Source organism: Plectropomus leopardus, chromosome 14 (assembly GCF_008729295.1).
Source record: "Plectropomus leopardus isolate mb chromosome 14, YSFRI_Pleo_2.0, whole genome shotgun sequence".
In the NCBI taxonomy this organism is placed as follows: Eukaryota; Metazoa; Chordata; class Actinopteri; order Perciformes; family Serranidae; genus Plectropomus; species Plectropomus leopardus.
In genome coordinates this window covers 9,640,345-9,662,425 of record NC_056476.1, presented here as the reverse complement: position 1 = coordinate 9,662,425, position 22,081 = coordinate 9,640,345, and the positions used below count along the sequence as shown (strand labels likewise).

Genomic DNA, 22,081 nt, shown 5'->3' with positions numbered 1-22,081 from the left:
GTTTTAAATCAACCATCTGCTCCAGTCAGAGCTCACCAGCCTCTTCTTTTGATTCCCTCAGTCTATAGCTGCGCAGTCATTATTCCCCGCAGCTGCCTGTACATTATTGCTTCATAACCACATCTTTTTTTTCTTTGCTTTGACATCTGCCCGCTCAGATTAGCCGGCTCCTCTCGCTCTTGTGAAATCTTTGACGTGCCGCTAGATCATTAGGAAGTAATAATGGGTGTTAGGAGTAATAGCCTTCGCAAGGGATGTGTGAGTCTGTGTGTGTGTGTGTGTGTGTGTGTGTGTGTTTATGAGTGTGTGTCCTCCCTCCCTCTGTTAGACGTGAATATGAGGCAGACTGGAAATGTGGGCCAAGGTGAGAGAAGGAGCCCAGAGAGATGAGAGAAGAACAAACGAGTCTCTTTTTCTTTTTCTACCCCACTCCCTCTCCTGCTGCTCTCCCCCTCTGTGCTGCTGTCACACTTTCTCTCCCCCCATTTACCCCCTCACTCTCCGAAATCCCTCCCCACCTCCTCTCGCGGCTCCATTTTGCGTCAGCTGCAGCCGAGCAGGCAGCCATTGCACAGAGAGGGGGAGAAGCACTGCTTTTTCTTTGCCTTATCCGTCTCTTTTATGCTGTTCCATAGCCTTGCCCCGTATCCTTTATTCACAGAGGTAGTTCTCAGGAGATTACAGGGGAAAAATCTATTTTTCAGCAGCGATCTTATCAGTTTGTGCAGTTCACACAGCATCCTTCCCCTCCCCTCCTCTTTACTAAGATCAGGCTTTGTGTGCTGCAGAGATTGAGCGTACAGTAGTTTGTGGCACTAACAGATGGCTCTTTGTGTGTATGTGTGTATGCTGGAACATGACTATGTGTCTGACTCTGTGACTCTCCGTGTCGGATGGGTAATCTCCTGTGTGACATAATCATAATCTGGTTAAACCAGACGGCCACAGTCGGCCTCAAGGCTGCTCCACACTACAAGGCCAAGGCTCTTTGGTCTCAGTATGTACGGAGGCTGGCAGCATGATGAAGTGCAATTATTGTCTTGGTGGTTCAGCTTGTAGCGGTGGCCCAGAGAGGCCGATTGTTGGTTCAAGCTCACAAGTCGGGCTGCGGATGGCCTTCATTCTGGAGAGGGTCAAGAGCTTTTTTTTATTCTTTGTTTGTAGTAGTTAAGAGGTTTTTTTCACATTCCTGCTATTTGTTTTGACGTTTAGTATGTCGAGACTTGAGATTCCACACTGCTTGGAAGGAAAAAGATGAAATAATCAGGAAACCTTAATCAGGTTAACTTGGTGGCCACTGCTGCTGTATATAGCTTTGACGATTAGTCCATTAATTGATTAGCAAAAAATGAAAATGAATTGAAAAGGGATTGGGTGCTATTTTGACAATCAAATAATAGTTTTAGTCAACATTTTAGGCAAAAAGGACAAACATCTGCTGGTTTAGTGCTTCTTAAATGGGAAAATGACTTGCTTTTCTTTGTCATATATGAAAATAAACAAAATAGCTTTTTGATTTTGTGCCTGTTGATTAGATAAACATACCATTTTAGGATGTAGTCTGGTTTTCTGAACATAGTGGAGTATTTAGTGGCTGAAGAGCCAGCCATTCCCTTCATTAGTAGGTGGAGCCCAAAACAGAGCTAAAATGAGAGTGAATATTGGTCTTATGTTCATCACACAAACCCTAAATGAATGCTAATCTTGCACCATATCTACTGGAGGTGTAAATAAGTGGTAACAGATTACCTGTATAATATTAACTTTATATAGTGATAGTATATTAATATAGTGACTGCGGCCCCCAGAAAGTTAGTTATCACAGCTTTAAATTGCTTGATTTGTCAAACTGTCCAAAACCCAAGTATATTGAGTTTACTATCATACTAGACATAAAAAACAGCAAATTTCATGTGAAAAGAAATTGCCAATTACTTTTCTGTCAATCAACCAAGCAATTATTCTACCAATTGTTTCAACTTAGTGAGGTCAAAGGTAAAAAAATAGGCCTAATACTTTCATGATACTTGCTTGTCCAGTGGTCAAACATGTACATCCTTATCTTTTCCTCCTGAAAGTCAAACACCTAAAGATCAATAATGACACATTCTCCACCTCCAGCTTCTCTTGTCTGGTTATAAACAAATTCAGTGTTATATATTTACACTGGCTGAAGAGCGAGCAGGATGCATCTATGGCAGAAGGATGATTTCAGTCGCAGGAAATACTGTTGATGATATGAAGACTGTCAAGTTTAACGAGGCACCCTTATGCTAAACACCGATGTAATGTAGTTGATATTATGCTTCTGGGGATCACACAATATACTATACAAGCCGTTTGGATCGCTGCAATAATCTCACACATACCTATGTCTGCATATATTTAACTGCATGTTTTCAAATTGTGCAAAAGTGAAGGACACATATTTCAGTTATTATCTGTCTGGGGTTGTAGAGATGTTGTCATGACTTTATTGCCATTTTAATTTGAGCCGGCAGGTGTTAGATTGAATGCATCATTGGACTAAGTAGGAGCTCTCCCAGCTCTGCCTCTCTGCAGTTGGCAGGGCTTAATTTAACATAGAGCCCTGGTGGGAAAGTATGCAAAGCGTCCTACAGTTTAGGTCAAGAAATGCATAAGAATTAAAGCTATTGCCAGTGCGTGATGAATGTCTTTGGTCTGCTGAGTTGCAAGGACGCCCTGAACTTCCTGTTTGTTGTTGCTTATTGGTGCAGCATGTACAGATCATGCAGGTTATCGCCTGCTGTTGTCATCTTCTGTTTCTGTTCTGTTTTATTTCACAGGCAGATCAGTTGTGTCTTGATCTTCTTGTTCGGTTGGCTTCTGTTTTGATATTTCTTCCCCAACTGCCTCTCTGCATTTGTTTCAAATGTTTTGACAAGCAGATATTTTATCTGAAGCGAATTCCCAATTATAGCTCACACATTGACACTGGAACAGTGGCAAAAGTCTGAATTGAATGCCATCAGATTAACCTAAAGGCTGCAGCAGCATCAGCTCTAATGCCCAAAATCAGTTTTCTTAAACTAGGAAACACTATAGAACGGCTGATTATAAGGAAATCTTCTCATATTATATCAGTCTAAAAAACTATTTTTATTTCACAATGTGAGCAGGACAAAAAAGAGATTTTAAACCCTCTTACGAGAATAATCAGATTAACAGTCTCTCCATGTTTTCCAATCATTATTCAAACCAACTGCTTGAATGATTAAATGAAAATCCAGCAAAACGCTTTACTTACGGCAAGTGAGCAAATAGGATTTATCTCAACTTACTGTTCCATCATTCAAAGCTTGTGCACACACTTAACGCTATCAAGAACATAGAAGTCACCTACTTCTAAATGACAAAATGTCTTCACTTTAGGGATAGATAAAGCCTTGTTGGCACTGCCATGAAGCTCTCTCAGTTTCCCTTTCTTTCTTCGTGGAATGAATAAGACATTTCCTGCTGACTGCTGCACTTTTCAGACATTACCCAATTAGCAGCAAATCATGCCATGTCAGACTGTTTGAGAAATCGAGTTGCTGTGAACCTTAAAGCTTTTCATCGCAGTATCATCTGGTTATTAACAATAGCTGGTGTCAACATACTGCCTGACTTGTGAATGAGTCACTCATCAGTATTTGTTCCTCTTTATGATATTTCCCCTCTTTGCCCTCTGATGTAGTTTGCAGATCTTGGCTGTAAATCAGTCGGCCTTTTTCAATCAGATGCAATCATAAAGAATAAAGCGCTATTCTATCTGACGCTGCAGGACTCCTGCGCTGGCTGAGGCATTTTCAGTATTAAACATAGCTGGTGCTCAGCATGACAAGCAGAAAGGTCTGGGGTGAAATATGAAATATTTAGAGTTGGCATGTTTTACTTATCGTACTGTTGCATGGACCTCGTTGGCCCTGCAGCCACAGCATGTTAAAACTGAGCAGCTTATTCAAAGTTGAACTGCTGACTGCATGTTGGCCACTCGCCACAGTGTTTTTAAAGAGTAGAAAAGTCCTCAGATTCACCAGTTTTCCTCCAGTGGTCTGCGATTACATGCAATATATTATTATATTTAATTATAGAAGTACATCTTATGTCAGTTACAATCACTGGTTGCCATTCACTGTGCTGCCGAGCCGTTCCTGTGAGTGCTTCTCCCTTAATTATATTTGCGTAGCAGCTTACAGCTTCTCTCTGACTCCTACAGGCATAATGCATACGACCTTGGCCAGTTTATTGAATTAAAACCAAATTATTCATTCCTCGTGTAGCTGTTAAAGGCTGTCAGAATTTTTTTTTTGTTAAAGTTGACAGTTTTTGATTGCTTTCTTTTCTTTTGTGCGCATGAACCTGATTATTATTTAAATTTTGTCACTTGCATGACGCATCTTTAGTTACGTAGGCTGCATGATATAACTAATGATCTGCCATTCCTCTCTATCTTGCATAAGTACTCAATTGCCCGTGATTAGAGCTGGGTATTAAACAGAAGTCCTTTTTCAAACACTATGAAATTGTATCTGTAAAATATCACAAAGTACCAAACTAGTGCTGTACAATATGAGAAAAATACGCAATATATGATAACATTGTTTAATATCGAGATAATTTAATGAACAGATGTCGAAATGTGCTCAGTTTTGCTTATTTGCAGCTTGCAGTATTCTGCTAAAATACAAAAACAAATTGTTTGTTGAACTGAAAAAAAGAAATATCGACAACAACTGAACACAACAGGCAAAAAAAAAAGTGAAAAAGAATGACATTACATTTTAAAGTGCAGTTTTCTTTTGATACTCTCTTTAAACTAACACAGAAAATCCCTGAAAGAATATCTGTTTGCAATCTTGAAGATCCAAACATTTTCTCATCATGATTCTGCATCAGCTCATGTCTGTGTGACCGTCAATGTAGAAATCATAACTGAGACGAAACACCCTTTCCTAAACTGCACGCAAGACAGCTCTGGAGGATTTAGTTGCTGTGAAGATAGGTTACAGGTGCATGAAGCTTTGTAGAAATAGAGTCAGTGCGAGCGGTTTTTCCAGCGGCATGTCGCTTAGCCGGTTTGCAGATGCACGGAGCAGGTTATGACATCATCATTAGGGAAAAACTGAGTCAATCTTATTTTCGCTTGTTTTCATTGCATCTAATTTGGTACATTTGTTAATTTTACTCTTGTACTTAAGTTCAGCGAAAATGCATGAAGTACAAGGATATTAACATTTAAACTCAATTGTATTTGACATATTTGGCTGTCTTTTACAAATAAAAAAAAGGATGTGTAGAATAACACAATCATATGATATTGTGTTGGTATCAAAACCATCACAGATTAATAAGTTGGCTAAGGGTCTCCCAGTGACCCGACACTCTGCATCAGCTGCAAATATTACATAAAATTAACAATCACAGGCTGAAAATATATTTTGAAAGCAACATTAAAACAATAATAATAATAATAATTATATCAGAATCAATAAGAGAATGCAGCAGTGTGAAGAAAAATAAGACGTTTCACCATGATAACAATAATCCTCTCTGTGAGTTCCCACAGTGTTATGAAACAGCAGAGGTGATTTATCAGAGTGAGCTGTGAGGAAGCGGGCTCTTCCTGAATTGTTCTCAGCTCAGACTCACATACAGTTGCCTGACTTGATTGCAGGCTATTTGTCTTACTTTGAGCTGCTGTGATGTATTTTTACAACACGGTGGTTTTACATACATTCTTGTCTATTTTGAGGTTTTTCGGCATTTGTAGGAAACAGTTAACATAGCTCTGGCAGAAATCATCAATAAATTGAAGGATTTTGTTTCAACTTTTTTTCACACAGTTTTATGCACACTCTTTAAAAAGGGACACAAAAACACAAACGTTATACTTGCATACAGTCAGAGGGGTCAAAGCGCAGTGTGAGAGGCTTGCTGAGTTGTCTCTTTGACCTGTCGTGTAGAGGATTGACCTTCTCTTTTTCTAGTCACAGGATGATCCCTCAGGCCATCAAGTCCACCAAGTTTCAAGTTAAGTAAATCCATTTAAATCTATCCGGGTCAAACTAGTCCACTATCCTCGAGTGCCCAGCTGTCCCTCCCCTGACACTGCTGCAGTACTCATTAGGGATAAACCGCAGATGAGTGAGGAGAAGAGACACCTCGCTCTGCCGCTTCCCTATTACAACATCTCAACACCGTCATAAAGCATGGTGGTAAAAGTACATCAGAGAGACCCACAGTCTGGCAGGGAGGACTGGAGATAACGCAGCCACAGTTTACAGTTACAGATAACAGCTGAGGCGGATGTGGGTCAAATTCTCCACGAGCCAAAAGCGTCAAGATAAATCGTTTTTGAGAAAATAATGGAAGTGGTAAACGGCGGTTGAGTAGTCTTCATTTTAGGTCTGCGCCGGGCATGTTGCTACGGAAACCAACCTTGTAAGGACGAGCACTTTGGAAGGGTTAACATCCTTTTGTGCAGACAGAGCTTTCGATCAGTTTTTTAAATAATTGAAGCTGCCAGATAATTGCACAGACTTTTGGACGTAGTTGCACAGAAGGAGAGAGAGAGGTGTGAAAGTTAATCCACTTCAGGCTGAGCTCGATGTAACATCGGCTCTGCAAGTCAGCAGCTACAGCGTGAAGAGATTGGAGAGACAAAGTTAAGCAGCTTCAGCTTGTGACAGTCACTTACAGCTCTGCAGAGCAGCACATTTGCTGATCCTGTGGCTGTAATAGAGAGAATAATACCTCCCCAGTGTCTTGTAGTTGAGTTAACTTCAGTTACTAAGCAGCAATGTCTTGTTTTGATTATGGACTTGTCAGCAGTTCATTAAGCAATGTAGTGGTTTTTACGCTTACCCAGCTTTTATGTGCTTCAAGGACAGTGTTTCTACTTAATATTTGTTTGCAGTCATCTCCCTAAATAGCATTTTTATGTCACACTAAGTGTCCCCCTTTCTACCTGTCTGTTTGAAGAGCTGAAGTGACTTTGAGGAGATAGTGAGGGAACTCGCTCCCCGTGGCGTGCAGTCGTGTAGTTATCTGTGTGACTGTGCTCTTTACTCAAAGAGGCTCTTAAGAAAAAGAGTGAAATTACTTTGCAGATATGTGAGCATTGGAGGTAATGATGCATGGTGTTGTGGTTAAAGGCGTTAAGGGGAAATGCTTCTCAGCTGTATTTAAAAAAAAATGTTATTCATTGCCCAAATATCTGGTAAACAAATCTGGGGCTTAAGACGGTGTGCGCTTTCGTTGCAGACCCAAATTGAATAAATATGGTGTAAAGCGCCTCTCCCACTGGACAAAAAACCCACTGACATCTGGCTTTTGTCTTCAGTGGGAAAGGTTATTGTCACCATTAATTCCTGGGACGTATGACTCTGCAGTACTCACAGGTATTTACTGGCTCCAGATTTTTTTGTTGTTGTTTTTCCAGAGTTTTGTATACATTCATGAGATTGCCAGTTTTTTTTCTGTTTGTTACAGAGTTAAAATAGTATACTCTTGATACAGTTGAAACAGTTTTTAACCAGCATTACATCTTTACTCCTCTTTTTGTTGTTTTTTTTCTTTCTTTTTAAGTAGTTTGTATTAGCAATGATGGAAACACGAAACCAAAGACGGCATGCAGATTTTCACCCCTTTTTCCAGTGCAATGCTATGACAGCTTGTCGCCTCAGTCTCTAACTTATGTGACTTGTCTATCTCTATCTCTGTCCAAGTAGTGCCTGAACATCGTTCCAAATTAGTCAGCACAGAGTTTGACAGAGACTAAATTAAGTAACAGGCAGAAAAAAAAGAAGTAATTACTGCAACATTTTCACTGGCTTCACTGTATACTAAATTTGTTTTACGGCACATTAGCGATGTCGAACGTGACGTGGTAGAAATGAGAAAGGGCATGTTTCTCTACTGGCAATGGTAAAGGAGTCTAGCTTCTATTTTTGGTAGGTTTTTCTGCGTTTAAAAAATTTACAAATTTTGCTGAAAGAAGAGAATAAAGCCCTTTTAACATGGAGATCACGTGATAGGGCTGGGATGAAGACCCTTTATAATGTCGGCTTTGCTTTTTTTTGGTACTAAACCAAACAGTGGTGGCATAATGCGGACCGAGTGTGTTATTATATATTGCATACAGATGTTACGGAAGTGAAAGAGGCATGACAACACGCGTGTAACACAACAAACAGCGTTGACCTCTAGTGTGACACAGATGTGTTGGGCAGCACTTTCTGAACAATAACATGGCATAGCAGTCATTTCCCGTCCCTGTTATGTGGCGGTTGAGCTCGGAAGGTAAGGCGCTCCTGGACCTTATTGTCCTCCCAGTTTGTGGACATTTTTGGTTGCTGTTCTTCATCTTTGAGTAAGCTGCTAACTGCTATTGGCTGCTTTTTAAATTTCTGGGCAGTGGGTCGCACGCACGACACAACACGACACGACATGACACGACACGACACGACACGACACGACACACCTGTCCTGCCTACTGGCTGTTCCTTTCACACAGACATTGATTCGGCGCCATTACTACCCTAACTGCAGGCTTAAAGGTGAGACGACTCCGTCCCCCAATTCTACAATCATACCTTTTATACAAAACGGAGAGAGGCAAAATAATGGTGAGTTACCATCTTAAGTAGGCAGTGAAAAAAGGGAGCTTACAACTCTTGGAGATGCAGCCAAGAAAATGCTAAATTTTTCTGAAATGGGTCACGCGTATACTGCAGATAACCATATAACTGTTATTAATTATCTTTTGGCGAGTCCATTCCAGGAGAAATTGTGACATTCGAGAGTACTACTCACATTTTACCCCGCTACCCTGAAGCTTGGTTACGTTTCACTGGATTTTAGTGAAAATAATGATGACTTTGCATGTGCTTCTTGAGTTTAAAGCTCCTGAGAGGAATCTAGTTTTGATTATATTCTGCCGTAATGCCCTATCTGTCTGTGCTTAATTTGTTTTGTTAGTTATGTGCTTTTCCTGCAGTCATAATAAACTCGTTGGGAGTCCTTTTGACACTCTGTCCTCTTGCAGAGCTCAAATCTCTTTGTGCTTTCTCCAGCGTTGCACTTTGATGTTTTGTTTTGTGCTGCCAACCTACCCGAGGCGACACAAACACTGTAAAAACAGGCTAATTATGTATTGTAGCTTAATTAACATGACAATAAAGGCATTGACTTGCAAACAGCTGGTGACTGTTTGACAAAACACACTGCGAGCCATCTTCCCTGTGTGGCCTTTACACACCAGCTCAGTGAATCAAATTAATATTACTTAGCGGATTTTACAGCAGGAGGACACATTAATCTCTGTCGGGTTGTTTGTATTTCTAATCTTACAAGTCATTTCCATAGAAATGACCAACATATTATACAAAGATTTTTTTCCCTCTCCAAAAGAATTCTTTCAGTTCATTTTTCCCATTATTTGTTGGCCTGTTTTCCGACTTTGTTTTGTCCTAATCCCGTTTTATACATTTACATATTCCTCTCACAGGTAGGCCCAGTGGGAAGTGTTAATATGCAGCTTTACTCACCGATGGAGCACCACTGTCTCATATCCTGAAATTGACTGTTGAGACAGAAATAGCACTCGAGTCTTGATTATTGATGGCAACACATACAGTAGGACAACTATCCTTCGTTCAAAGTCTTTGCTTTTTCTCTCCTGATGTTATTAGTGGTGAACCCAGTCTTGTGTTTTCCATCTGAAACGCTGCACAATCGAAGCCCAAAGTGTTGGAAACAGGGGCTTACTTACACTGCGTCTCTAAGGATAATGGCCAATTATAGCAGATGCAGTTCAGGTTATAGTTGTTGGAAGAATCGGCCAGCAGGGACCAAGAAAACAAGAAGGTGTGTGTTAGTTTACAGAACAATATTTGCATGAGCAGATCTTTCCTGAATAATGCGAGTGAAAGCAATTATCACCTTATCGTCACCTGTTAAATCCTCTTTGTGCTGCTTTAAAAGCTTTAAATAATTAAAGGATGGATTGCACTATATTTGTAACTAAGAGTCAGTGCTTCAAGGTATGTCAGGGCTGCATATCCACCTGTTCTGTGTGCACGCTATCATGTCACATTTGCAGTATTGAAGCATTAATAATAAGGTAGTAAAAGTGTCTAGCCCCTCTGGCATCCACCTTGCTGAAGTGTCACCATTACAAGTGATGCTGAATCGTTGCCAGCTGCGGTGGCACAGTAGTGTGATTGACCCTGCACTCTCTGATCTCGCTGTAGACAGAAGGAGAGAAGTTTCCTTTTGAGGCATCAGTGAAATAACACAATATTAAGCTGAAGCCATACATAATATAGTTTTTTTTGAACCAATACACAGTACTGATAAATGCAATTTAGGTTCATATTATCAGCACTATTTATTGGCTATAATTTCATTACCAGAATACCAAGTCAGAGCCATTCAGAGGGCAAAGGTCATTTTAGCTGACCCGCATCACCTTCTCCATGTAAAATTTTGACCTATGCCAATCAGGGAGGTGGTATACTTTCTATAAGAGGGCCAAAACAAACGGATATCTAAGATCATTTGTTCCCTCAGCTTGTAAACAAGCTTTAGGCTCTAATTACTCTGTAATGAGCAATTAATGATGAACTTTGAATGTTTCATATTCACAACTACTAATTCTGATGACATCTACTGTATGATATATGAATATATGCTTTTATTTGTTGTATTGCCCCTCAGGTACAATAAAGACTTTCTAATCTAATCTACATAATAATACATTTTCCCATTATCAGTCTAAGAATTATTAATACATATTGTGCATACCTACTGTCTGTTTATTCTTAGTTTGCAGCTGTTAAGATGTGTTGAATAGTTTAGTGAAGGGTTTTAGTGATAGTGTCATTTTGTTAATTGGCATATTTCATTTCTAAGATTGCTGTTAAATTTCTGCTTTGAGGCAGTAGAAGTATATTAAAGCCAGGTTATTCTGCACTATTTCCAGCCTAAATCTCTTTCTCATCTGAAGGATGCGACGTGACCATGAAACACATCCGCTTTGGTGAGAAGCACTTTATAAACCAGATTTATGCTTTTCTGTTCGAGTGTTTTGACTGTCTCGCCGTAGTAGCCCCTCTGGCACTGGAATTGATTTATTACTTTGAATCAATTGTGAGGGCACCGCTGCATCACTGGCTGGATGCGTCATAAGGTTGTGTTACGTATTCACGATACCCAACGTAATTCAGTTTGCACTCTATAATTAGCTTAGTGATATAGACTGATGACAGAAGTCTGGCTCTGGAAATAGTTTTGCCTGCGAGCAAGTGTGTCCAGCTATAACAGAAGGAGACTACTGCCATGCAGTTGTTCTTTAGCCAAAGTCATTTTGTTTCTTTTCTTAATCGTGACACTTTCTGCTGGAAATGGCTTTGCAAGATCACAGATTTGTGCAGCGTCACTGAAGTAGCAATAACTGAACTTTTTTTTTTTTTACCTTGTTTCTTGTTGTCTTACTTTGTCCTGTCAATAACTTTTCGTCCTTGTGGTCACGCCTGTTGAGTCTGTTCATGTCGCCAGTGAACTGCCGTATTGAAAAAATACAAAGGGCTTTCTCTGTGGTTCCAGGATTGCTGTTTTGAGCTCTATAAGTTGAGTTTTACTGCTTATTTTATGCCACGTTATTTTATGCTCTTGTGGTGGTCACAAGGAAAACAGTAGAAATATTCGAAACAAATGACATTTTTCCTGAATGCTGCTGCACTGTGTTGTGAAAAAGTTAAGCTGAGTTCAACTTTTTCACCATTTTTTAATTTTGTTATTGTTTTGTTATTATTGTTTGTTTTGTTTTGTTTTGTTTTTGTTTTTAACACATTTTTTTATCAGATACCAGTATATACAATCTTTGAAGCCCAGTTAATAGATCGATGACTTTTGAGGCGTATCAGTTTATTATATATGCTACTACAGCTGAACCAAATGATGTTCTTTTAGATTCAAAGCTTCTATTAAGGTTTTTAATGAAGCTTTTTGTGAATTGTCATATTTTATCATGTTATCTCCCTAAAAAAAAACCAAAATCTGAATAAAGTTATCCATCTGTTTAAATATTAAATCAGCTTTTTTTAAAGAAAGAATGAAATTTAAAGGCTAAATGCAAACAAATATAGACTGAAGCAGAATATGTCATTAGATTAACACATGTTGTGAATTATGGAGATGATCTCATCTTTTTTTCCAGATATTTTTTACTTTTGGACTCCAGAATGCTCTGAAGTTATCACACAAGTTAGGATGAATTTATGCAGCCACGTGTGACGATACGAAAATTTCATATCATGATTATCCTGGCATAATTGCAATTATGATATTATCCACATAATAATCACAATATGCTTAAAAGTCTTAAACTTTGCAGTGAAAAACTACAAAAAAGTGAAAAAATACGTCACTGCATGATTAATTGCTTTGCATTATTGGTGCATTTGTAACCTGTTTTGGCAGTCTCTTTTATTGTTGGTTGCACAGCAGTCCTTTAAGGTGATGGCGAACTTATCGGGGTGTTTTTTTTATCATGATACAAGAAGAAAAAAAGAATATTATCCTATCCCTAGCAGCCACCACTGGAATCTAATCATACAAAAAGTATAATATGAATAATAGTTCAGCCTAATCTTTATCTGACACCTCCAGAAATAATGGGTTTAAACAGAGCGAAAAAGAAAAAAAAATCTGCAAAAGAATGTCAATTTAAAACTTAAACATTAATGTTACAAAGCTATGAGCTGTTTGGTGCAGCTCTGTGATATACATCATTTACATTATTTAAGTAATTTACCAGATATGCTTGCTTGCACGCTTTGATCGGCCAGCGTAGGGTTTTGGTAGATAACTTTGGGCATGTTGCGTTTAGGCAAAAATAAGGCCAGGTTAAAGTATTTTGCAACTGTCTTTACCGAAGCCATCAGTTTTGGTATCCTTATTTTCAGACACAGACTCATTAATGTTTTTATTTATGCTTTTATTTTACACTTTTGATCATTAATCTCCTCAGCGGATTACGTTATGACACCATTCTGAGGTCAAGATTTGCTGTTAATTTTTAAACATGAATGGAGGTTTAATGGTGTCATAACTAAAGACAAGACACCAAGCTCATTTTAGTTAGCTATGTGATGAATGTCGGTGGTCATGAACAGCGTTGTGTCAGAGAAACTGATCTGAAAATAACTTTCACCAGGAGTCCTGTTAGAGTCTGTAAGTCAGATTTCATGGAGCGCTGATTGGATCTGTAACTGGTCCCGTTCTGCGCACCCCCCCCCGCCCGGTCCCTCCTGTCTCCACTCAGCCAATCAAATATGCCGTCACCGCCGGGCTTATGACCCACACCAGTTGCTATAGCAACGCACGGCCTGCCTCCTGGAGAACATGTCATGCATGTTAAGTGGTTCTCAGATGCTCGCTCGTTGTCTCTCTGTCTTAGGCTCTTGCTTAAGTAGACACACACACCCACACATATACACACACACACTCTCTCTCTCTCACACACACACACACACACACACACACACACACAGGGGATAAAGTGACTCAGTAGACCAGAGATAGTTAACGCAAGTGTTTGTTTTAGTGCTTCTGAAGCAGCTAATAGTGAAAGACGCACTGAAATATTGTACTTAATTAAAAGTGGCAGTACTGCAGTGTAAAAATATTCTGTTACAAGTAAAAGTCCTGCATTCAAATTCTTACTCAAATAAAAGTACAAAAGTATAACACGGGTGCAACATTGTTGACAAAGTACATTTTTAATTTCCCTAATAGAAATTGTTTTATTTGTTAGCAGTTAACAAAGACAAGAGTAAACTGTCATGAAAAAGCCGACAAGTTTTATCTGCCTTGCTCTCAAACGTGCAGAATACATATTTAAAGTTTCGCACACATTCAAACACCACCCAGGTTAACTGCTAGGATGTTCAAAATGCTTGCACATAAACTTTGACTTTACCTGCCGTCACTTTCTGTGGTGCCTGATCGGTTCTGTACATCTGCGTCTCTCAGACCATAATTATTGATGTGTTATTGTGTTAGTCACTTTACTGCTGCAGCTGGTAAAAGAGGAGCTCATTTTAATTACTTCATATACTCGTAGATAGTTTCATCTATAAAAATGTGTCATAGTTAATTTGTGTTATTAATCTGAATCTCTAAAGGAACTAGTAACTCATAGGGTAGGGAATCACCAGAAGCCTTACGATATGTTATAACGATAATTTAGCCAGTGTTATCGTGATTTTAGAAGTTATGCAATATGCCTCGTATTGCAATAATGCACAACATATTATATAATTGTAACTGTAAAATATCTATCTAAAGGAAAACTTTATCACCTGCTTTATCTAACAAGGCAAAGTTTTAAAGTTTCTCACTTGAGTCATTTTTATTGCAGCAAAATGTATGTCGTTGACTGAAAAAGAAATTGATATCATTATTCTAATAGGCTGCCAAAAGTTGAATTTGTACTTGCAATGTTAATAATTTTAATTTAAAAAACAAAACAATACTAACTGTGTGTGTGTATTAATACAATGCATGCAATACTGTGTTCTATCAGTGTTTTCCCCACCGAGTCACTAAATCTGTTAAATATATGCAGTTGAATAAAAAGTTAAATATTTGCCTCTGAAATGTACTTGAGTAAGAGGCATAAAGCAGAATAAAATTGAAATACTTAAAGTATAAGTACCTCAAAAGTATACTTAAATACAGTATATAATCAAATATACATTACATTCCACCACTGGCAGCAGCACTAATGTCTGCACACTGTGTGTGTCTGTCTAACTGTGAGTAACTGCAGTTACATGCTGAATATATTAACTAAATTCATTTCTAATAGCTGGTTATTTTGTATAAAATCAGAATAAAACCCAACTGGTTGACGTATGTGTGTGCAGCATTTTAGTGGATTAAGATGATCCTTGTCTCACAGCCGTATAAAAGTTTTTACTCTTCATAAAAATTTCAACAAAATACAGTAGACTGCCTAACCCTCTGTATTTCCCACTATTTTTAAGTCAACCTTAAACCCGTAGACGTTCCAGTAAGAAATTTGGATTCCCTGGTGTTCAGGTTTCTGTGTCAAAGCAAAACAACCTGCACACAACAGAGAAGTCCTTATTACAGTTTATACGGCTATTAGCACCTAATGTTCTCCATAAATTGGATGTAATTTCTGTTGGCCTGCCCTCGCTGTTTAAAGTGGTTATTTGAGGGTTTTATTACTGGGCTGCAGTTTGTTTTATTTATTTAGGGATTAATAGGTTCAGCTGAGGTGAAGTTTCTGAACATTATCATAGATACAACACTCCTCTGGTCCTTTTTGTAAGAAGAAATGTACGGACACAAACACAGTCTGCCACACCACCTGGAATGTCAGGGCAAGTGTTTTTAAATGCTGGAAATAGAGAAGCTGCCCTCCAACCAGCTACCAGCTGTACAGCTCTGCACTCTCATTGCCTGAACTAAACTCCTCTGCAGGCTGGGTGGCTGGTATTTGTTATTGTAAGTGCTTAAATGTTATTTAAGAGAACATTTTCCCCCAAAATAAGTTAAGACATTAGCCCCATCTTGCACTATTTGTTATAAATAGTTAACTTTTCTTACCCTTCTTTATGTTCATGCTGTATTTCTAGGCAGCTGAGATATCCATGCTGTGCTCTGCATGAAGCAACTGTCATTAGAGCCCACGACGCACGTGCTGCACAAGTGGTTTCAGTATGACAGGATGCGTTGGTAAAATTAGTGGCTTTTCTAATAATGTTGCAGTTTGTGGGAACCAGCAAACCTCCAAAACAAGCACTCCTTACCTGCAGCTCTTGCCCCTTTCTCCCTTGCAGTATTTAAAATTGGTCCACCCCCTTTAAAAAAGTACCAGTATATAGCTGTTTATGCGAGGTAACTGCCATCTATTAGATTAAAGTAAACCAGAGCTGAATTTATTATCAATCTATGACTCCAGCTTTTTAAAGCAAAAACATCACTTTTTTTCTGGCTGCTTAAATTTGAATATGCTTTTGTTTTATTAGCCGTCTTTGATGGTAAATGTAATTTCTTTAGGCTCCTAAACAGCACCAGCTAGAGCCTTTTATACACACATATACATGCGTGCACTCAGCACAAGACACTGTGCAAAAACTGCTGCTAATTACTCATCCTGTGGATGGCATATTACTTCCACATCTTTTCATCTCCACTATATTTGCTCTATTTGTACCGTAACTGTTGTCATTATAGAATTCAATGAATTCAAGTTAAGAATAACCGTATTCAATGTCTTAATTTGATGGAAAGATCTGTTAATTAGTTGAAATGTAGCGCAATATGGAAGTAAAAGCAAAACTACAATACTATTACGATGTTTATTTATATGTGAAAGTGCAACAAAAATATTTTGTCTCTAAAAACAATGAATAATTTTAATAACTGATCAAAAATGATGGTAATTATAATTTTGGCCTTAATTGTGCAACCCTACAAGGCAATACATATGAGGCTCAGTGCATTTTATGCAAAAAAAATTACTTGCATAATGGGAATCAAATCAGCGGCATGCAGAGCATGTCTCACATGTAGAGTGAGATTAACAAAATTGCCAAAAAACTTCTATTTTCAAGTTCTGTTCTATTCTCGTATTGACTGCGAGACAAAAAAAATTTATGTGACAGTAACCCTAAGTAACTGATGTTGGTCCATGTTTTTTGGATTGTTGGTTACTATAAATTGGTCTCAAATTGAATTGAGTGGCATCAAGAAAAAGTCTAAAAAAGTCACTTAAAATCTCACTTGCCTTAAGCTGTAGGAACTGTGTTGCACATACAGACACAGCGGTTGGAAAGAAACTGCATTTCAATTCTCTATATGTCCTGAGCATATGACAGTTGACTTTTGAAAGTGCTGAAGTTGACTTTTTCTCCCTCTCTCTGCACGACGGTTACAGTCTGTGCTCCTCTGCAGAGCCGTAATACCACTACTCAGGTCACTGCTGTCACATCACAGCCCAAATCTACTAAACTGAGGGAACAGAAAATAGGATTTACATGTATTATTCATTATTGTGCTTGGCCACTTACTGTTGTTATTTTAAGATTGGGATTCATTTATTGGGAGAGTTTGTTTTCATTCATGGCGTTAGTGTAAATGCCACTGAGCTGAGAAAAAGGGGCCAGAGAGGTGCAAAGTGAATGCAGCTGGCAGCTTCTATCCTGTCTCTGAAATTGAGGAACAGTTCAGGAGACTCACTGCAAATTATTCATAGCCTCCTGTTGAGGCTGCTACAATCTGTGTGTGTGTGTGTGTGTGTGTGTGTGTGTGTGTGTGTGTGTGTGTGTGTGTGTGTGTTTGTGTTTGTGTGGGTGTGTGAAAGCCAGAGACAGTGCGAGTGTGTTGAGAAAATGAGGAAAGCCAATGTGCGTTGAGGATTATTTAGTTGTTGGTCGATAATGGGTCAGGCAGGCTCCCAGTTTTCACACACACACACACACACACACACACACACACACACACACCCACACACACCCACACCCACACCCTTTTCCTTTTCCTCTGAGAAACAAATGTGACACAAGAGTACTCAAATGAAGTTGGTGTCTGTCCCTTCAGAGAAAAATATCTGATGAAAGAGATGCAGAGGCATGTTGGTAAAAGAAAAAAAGAGCAGGCAGCTGAGCTAAAACTTTGGTAAAATTACATAATACAGGATTTCCATGGTCAAGGAAAATCTGGAAAAGTCATGGAATTTCACAATCACATTTTCCAGGCCTGGAAAGTCATGCAATTAGGAAAATTCACTGTCAGTATGTGATGGATCATTTACCAGAGTTCTTGTGGATCCATAAAAAGTCTTAAAAGGCATTGATTTCATTAATCTAAAAAGAAGGCCTTAAATTGGTATTAAAATGACTTAAATCAAACTTTCAAAAGTCATAGAGATGCTCAGACTAGGGAAATGGGATTTCATGAATAACTTTTTCCTGATGTTGCGTTGTTGAATCTCAAAATAATTAGTAACATCTATTCAGAAAAACAGCAACAACAAAAAACTACCAAATCCCTCCTGTTAAGATCGTGGGAATTAAGGCAGTGAAAGCCCACACACACACACACACACACACACACACACAGACAACCACCCACCCACATACACACACACTCACACACACACACACAGAGAAACAGAAAACTCGCCAACTAAGTATTTCCAAGTTTTAACCAGGTTTTTCACTGGACCAAAAACTGCCAAATTCTTCTTAACTCTGAGTAAAAAGTAGATTTCATTCTTTTCCTGAAGTTTTGGTCATTGTAAAATTGTTCAATTTGATGCAGAGTGGCATAAAAAAGTCTTTAAAAGTTTTTAATCTAACTTGCCTTGAGCTGTAGGAACCTTAGTTTACCAGTCTGTATGTTCATCCATTTTTTCCTCACGTTCAATCTTTCCCTCCATAGACGCCATCTAGCTGAAATTATGTTTGAATAGAGTGTGATATGTCCGAAAAACGCAGTGCAAGTGGGGCAAGAAAAAAACAATATGGGTCCTGGAAACGTCATGGAAACATTTTGAAAATTCATGAAAATGTGTGGGAACCCTGATAATCAGACCCTCATTACCTTCATTGAATTGTTTATTATTAATTAGTTGTAAAGTAGTTCTGATAATGAGTCTCAAGTGTCTCAAGCAACTGCAGAATTAAAATCACTTCACTGAGCGTATGGTTCCTACATCTTGATTATTTTCAGCTACAGCTGGCTCTCTGAATGATGAGAAGTATTTAAGTGGGATTATTCAGCAAATTAAAACCACTAACGACGCCTGGATGAGACTAAACGAGGTGATTATTCATAAACACCAGCATCTTTGGTCTTTGTCCTGTCAGTTACACACAGTTTTACAGTCATTCGCTCCCCACTCCTCCACAACAGGAGTTTTTTCCAACCTGATTTCTGAGAGGAATCTGTTCAGACCTTTAGGCGTGAAGTAGGTGTCCCTGTCTCCATGTTGTTTACCTTTACTGTGGAGTTTGTGTTTGTTTGTTTGTTTGTTCAGATCCCTGTGCTGTGTCTGTGCCTCCAGCCTCAGTGCAGTGGGTGGATTTTTAGAGTACAAAACAGCGAGGATGAGGGAAATGAGTCTCTGCTAGGCTACCTACTGTGGATACTATAAAACCAGTCTCCTCAGGACAAATGCTTCATTATTTTTTTGCAGGAATGTAATTTTTGTGTGCTTGTTTGTTTGTGCAGATGCAGTATCTGTTATGCAATCCTTACAGTCTGTTAAATCAAGCACTTAAATTCCTAAATTTGGTGTTAAAAATATGTCATATAGTATTTTTTTTTTAAATGTTAATGTTTGTTTTTTCATTTTAAAATATTTTTAAAATAATAGATAAGGTGTTTTTCATTCTTAGTCATTTATAAGGGGAGACACACAGTTGAGGCGGGTAAAGCTTTAAACTGGAAGATATCACAGTGAAACTTTGTTAGTTTTTTTAGTTACATGAAGAAAATTAAATGAGATAAAGCCAATTTTGCTTTATCTAATTAGAATGTGTGGATTTGCATGTACAAATCTGCACGTTAGATAAAGCCAGTTTCTTAATTCTTGTTTAATTTTGGCGGCTCATTTATATAAAAGGGTTTTTACAAAAATTCTTTGGATATGTTTTTAACCCTCCGTTGGTAATAAAATGCAGTTAACTAACTGCCATTTTATTAAATATCCTCCTGATGCTGACGTACAGTTGATGTGTGCTGAAGAAACATCTTCGGGTTACATATAGAGATTTTTAAACAGAGGTGGATTTGTTGTCTTTATTGTGGTATTATGCAACTCCTCTGCCTTGTTCGTCCAAGATTTCGCATGCTGCTCCACAGACGCCCGGGGTCATTTCCTTCATTATTTATATGTTTTAGACACCTCAGCAGCATCAGGCATCTGTATGCTTTTGTAGTTTTAATGTCTGTGCAGCAGGAATATCAAGCGTCAGAATCGATCAGGATCTCATGTGCATGCAAACGGATCAGATCTGAGCCATTAAGTAACACCTTTCTGTCTCTGTGAGCTCTCTGAGTTTAAACTTCTGATTCTGTAAATATTATAACAAACTAAACACCGTACAGGACAACTTTTTCAAAAAAAGAGCCTCTGTGATTGTGATGTATGAAATCCCGGTTTCATCCGGAGTCTCTCACAATGTTGTTCAGATGACAGACAGCCTGTGTGAAAACACTGAGCCAGACATTGTGTGTGTGTGTGTGTAGGTGTGTGTGTGTGTAGAGGTGTGTGTGTGTGTGTGTGTGTGTGTGTGTGTGTAGAGTTGTGTGTGTGTGTGTGTGTGTGTGTGTGTGTGTGTGTGCGCGCGTGCGTGCATATGTGCAGTTCAATATGGTGAAACAGGGGGCTCTCCTGCCCATGCTATTCCTCAGTACAAACACTGTGTGGAAGATTGTATTTAAATACACACTCTCTTAGCCTGCCCCCTACTGTTGCCCAGACCTACTTTCAAACACACACGTATGCACTCACACACACTCTGGGGAAAATAAACCCTTAAAACACATTGTAGGGGGACAGAACTAGACTTGGACTGAGCTTTAAGTTAAATGAGCATTTGGTGATTTTTAGAAACCCACTTTCTCCAGTTAAAACTCAATTAAGCAGTTTGGAGATAGTCTTTGGCCAGAGGACTTTGTGGATCATACTGCCTCCTGTGGTTGAGAGCGGTATTGCTCCTCTGCTCTTTTGCTCTCATTAGCATATGAACAGGTCAATAACTACAGTTATAATTAATCCAGCTGCCAGTCTTCTGACTGAGAGTTTAACCTCCTGTTTAGCTCCAGCTGCAAGGCATTTTGGAAATGTTTCACTGAATTTGCATCATATGTGGAACCTGGGAGTTTTCACAACTCTGGAAAGGATTTCTGGAAATCACATTTATCTTCAGCCTTTATGTAACAAAAACCCCATTTCACTTTTTTTTTTTTTTTAACCATAAGTATAAAGTCAAAGCAGCTTCCTGCCTTCTCTCTAATACTTTCACAAAGTTTAAAATGTTGTATTTTTAACATTTTAACTTGATCTTACTCTTCATTCAATACATTTAGTTTAGGTACATTTCTGAAAAATTGTTGTTGTTTCTGAATTTTTTTTCAATAACAACACTTTTGTGTACAAATCCTCACAACACGCTCCACAATATTTTGCTGTTGTAGTTCTCAAAGTGACCAGTTGGTGTCCTCCTCTCCCCATTTCCACCTCTGCAGCCTGACTGAAAGATTGAGCTGTCTCTCCCTCTCTCTCTGCTTTCTCTGACATTTTATAGTTGTGACACTTTGGACACTGTGATTCTTCACACATCATATAAACTGTGCGGTGTTATATAACACCAAAAACCATGTAGGGCAGCTGTTTGTCACCGTTAAGTAAAAGAAATCAACGATTTTAGGCAGTCGCCTCATTTCCTCTGTAATAACTTGCCTTTGTGATCTAAATCAAGTTTCTGTTCATGTGCACATGCCTTTGTTTAGCTGCAACAGAGTATCTCTGTCATTTATGGTTGTTTCTGGTTTGAAATGTACGGCAGAATTATTATTTTCTCCTTTGTTTTTTTCCAGGAGTTGAAGAGAGTTAAGTGCCAGCAAGTTGAGTGCAGTCCGTCCTGGAGCCTCTCCTCCCTGCCCTTCCACAACTTTTCCCCCCAACTGAGCTGCTGTCTTGTGCCTCCAAGACCTGAAACACACTCAGTCCTGAAGAGACACACAAACAGTTACACACCTCACCGCCAGCCCCACTAACCAGGATGATCACCTCGGAGCTGCCTGTCCTACAGTGAGTGAAACACACATACGAGAATTAGAGTGCATTTATAGTACTGTAGAAAAAACTCAAAAGAGAGCTCCAGACAGGCTACAATGTAGCCACCTAACCTGTCAAATTACTTTCATTTAAAGTGTTTTTGCCACAACAAGCTCAGATTGAGTGTCTGACAACATTATGGAAAAGACCCAACAGACAAATGAAGCATTTAGTTTTGCATACCTTCAGCTT

General features: G+C 38.8%; 1 protein-coding gene across 1 annotated transcript in view; it reads left to right on the top strand.

Annotated features, from left to right (window-relative positions):
- stag1a (stromal antigen 1a) overlaps positions 1-22,081 on the top strand; it is a 56,493-nt gene that overhangs the window by 14,938 nt on the left and 19,474 nt on the right. Inside the window, exon 2 of the mRNA XM_042500589.1 lies at positions 21,649-21,862. Within this exon, the coding sequence (XP_042356523.1) occupies positions 21,834-21,862 (29 nt within the window). The 5' untranslated portion in view covers positions 21,649-21,833. The remainder of the gene's footprint in view (positions 1-21,648; positions 21,863-22,081) is intronic.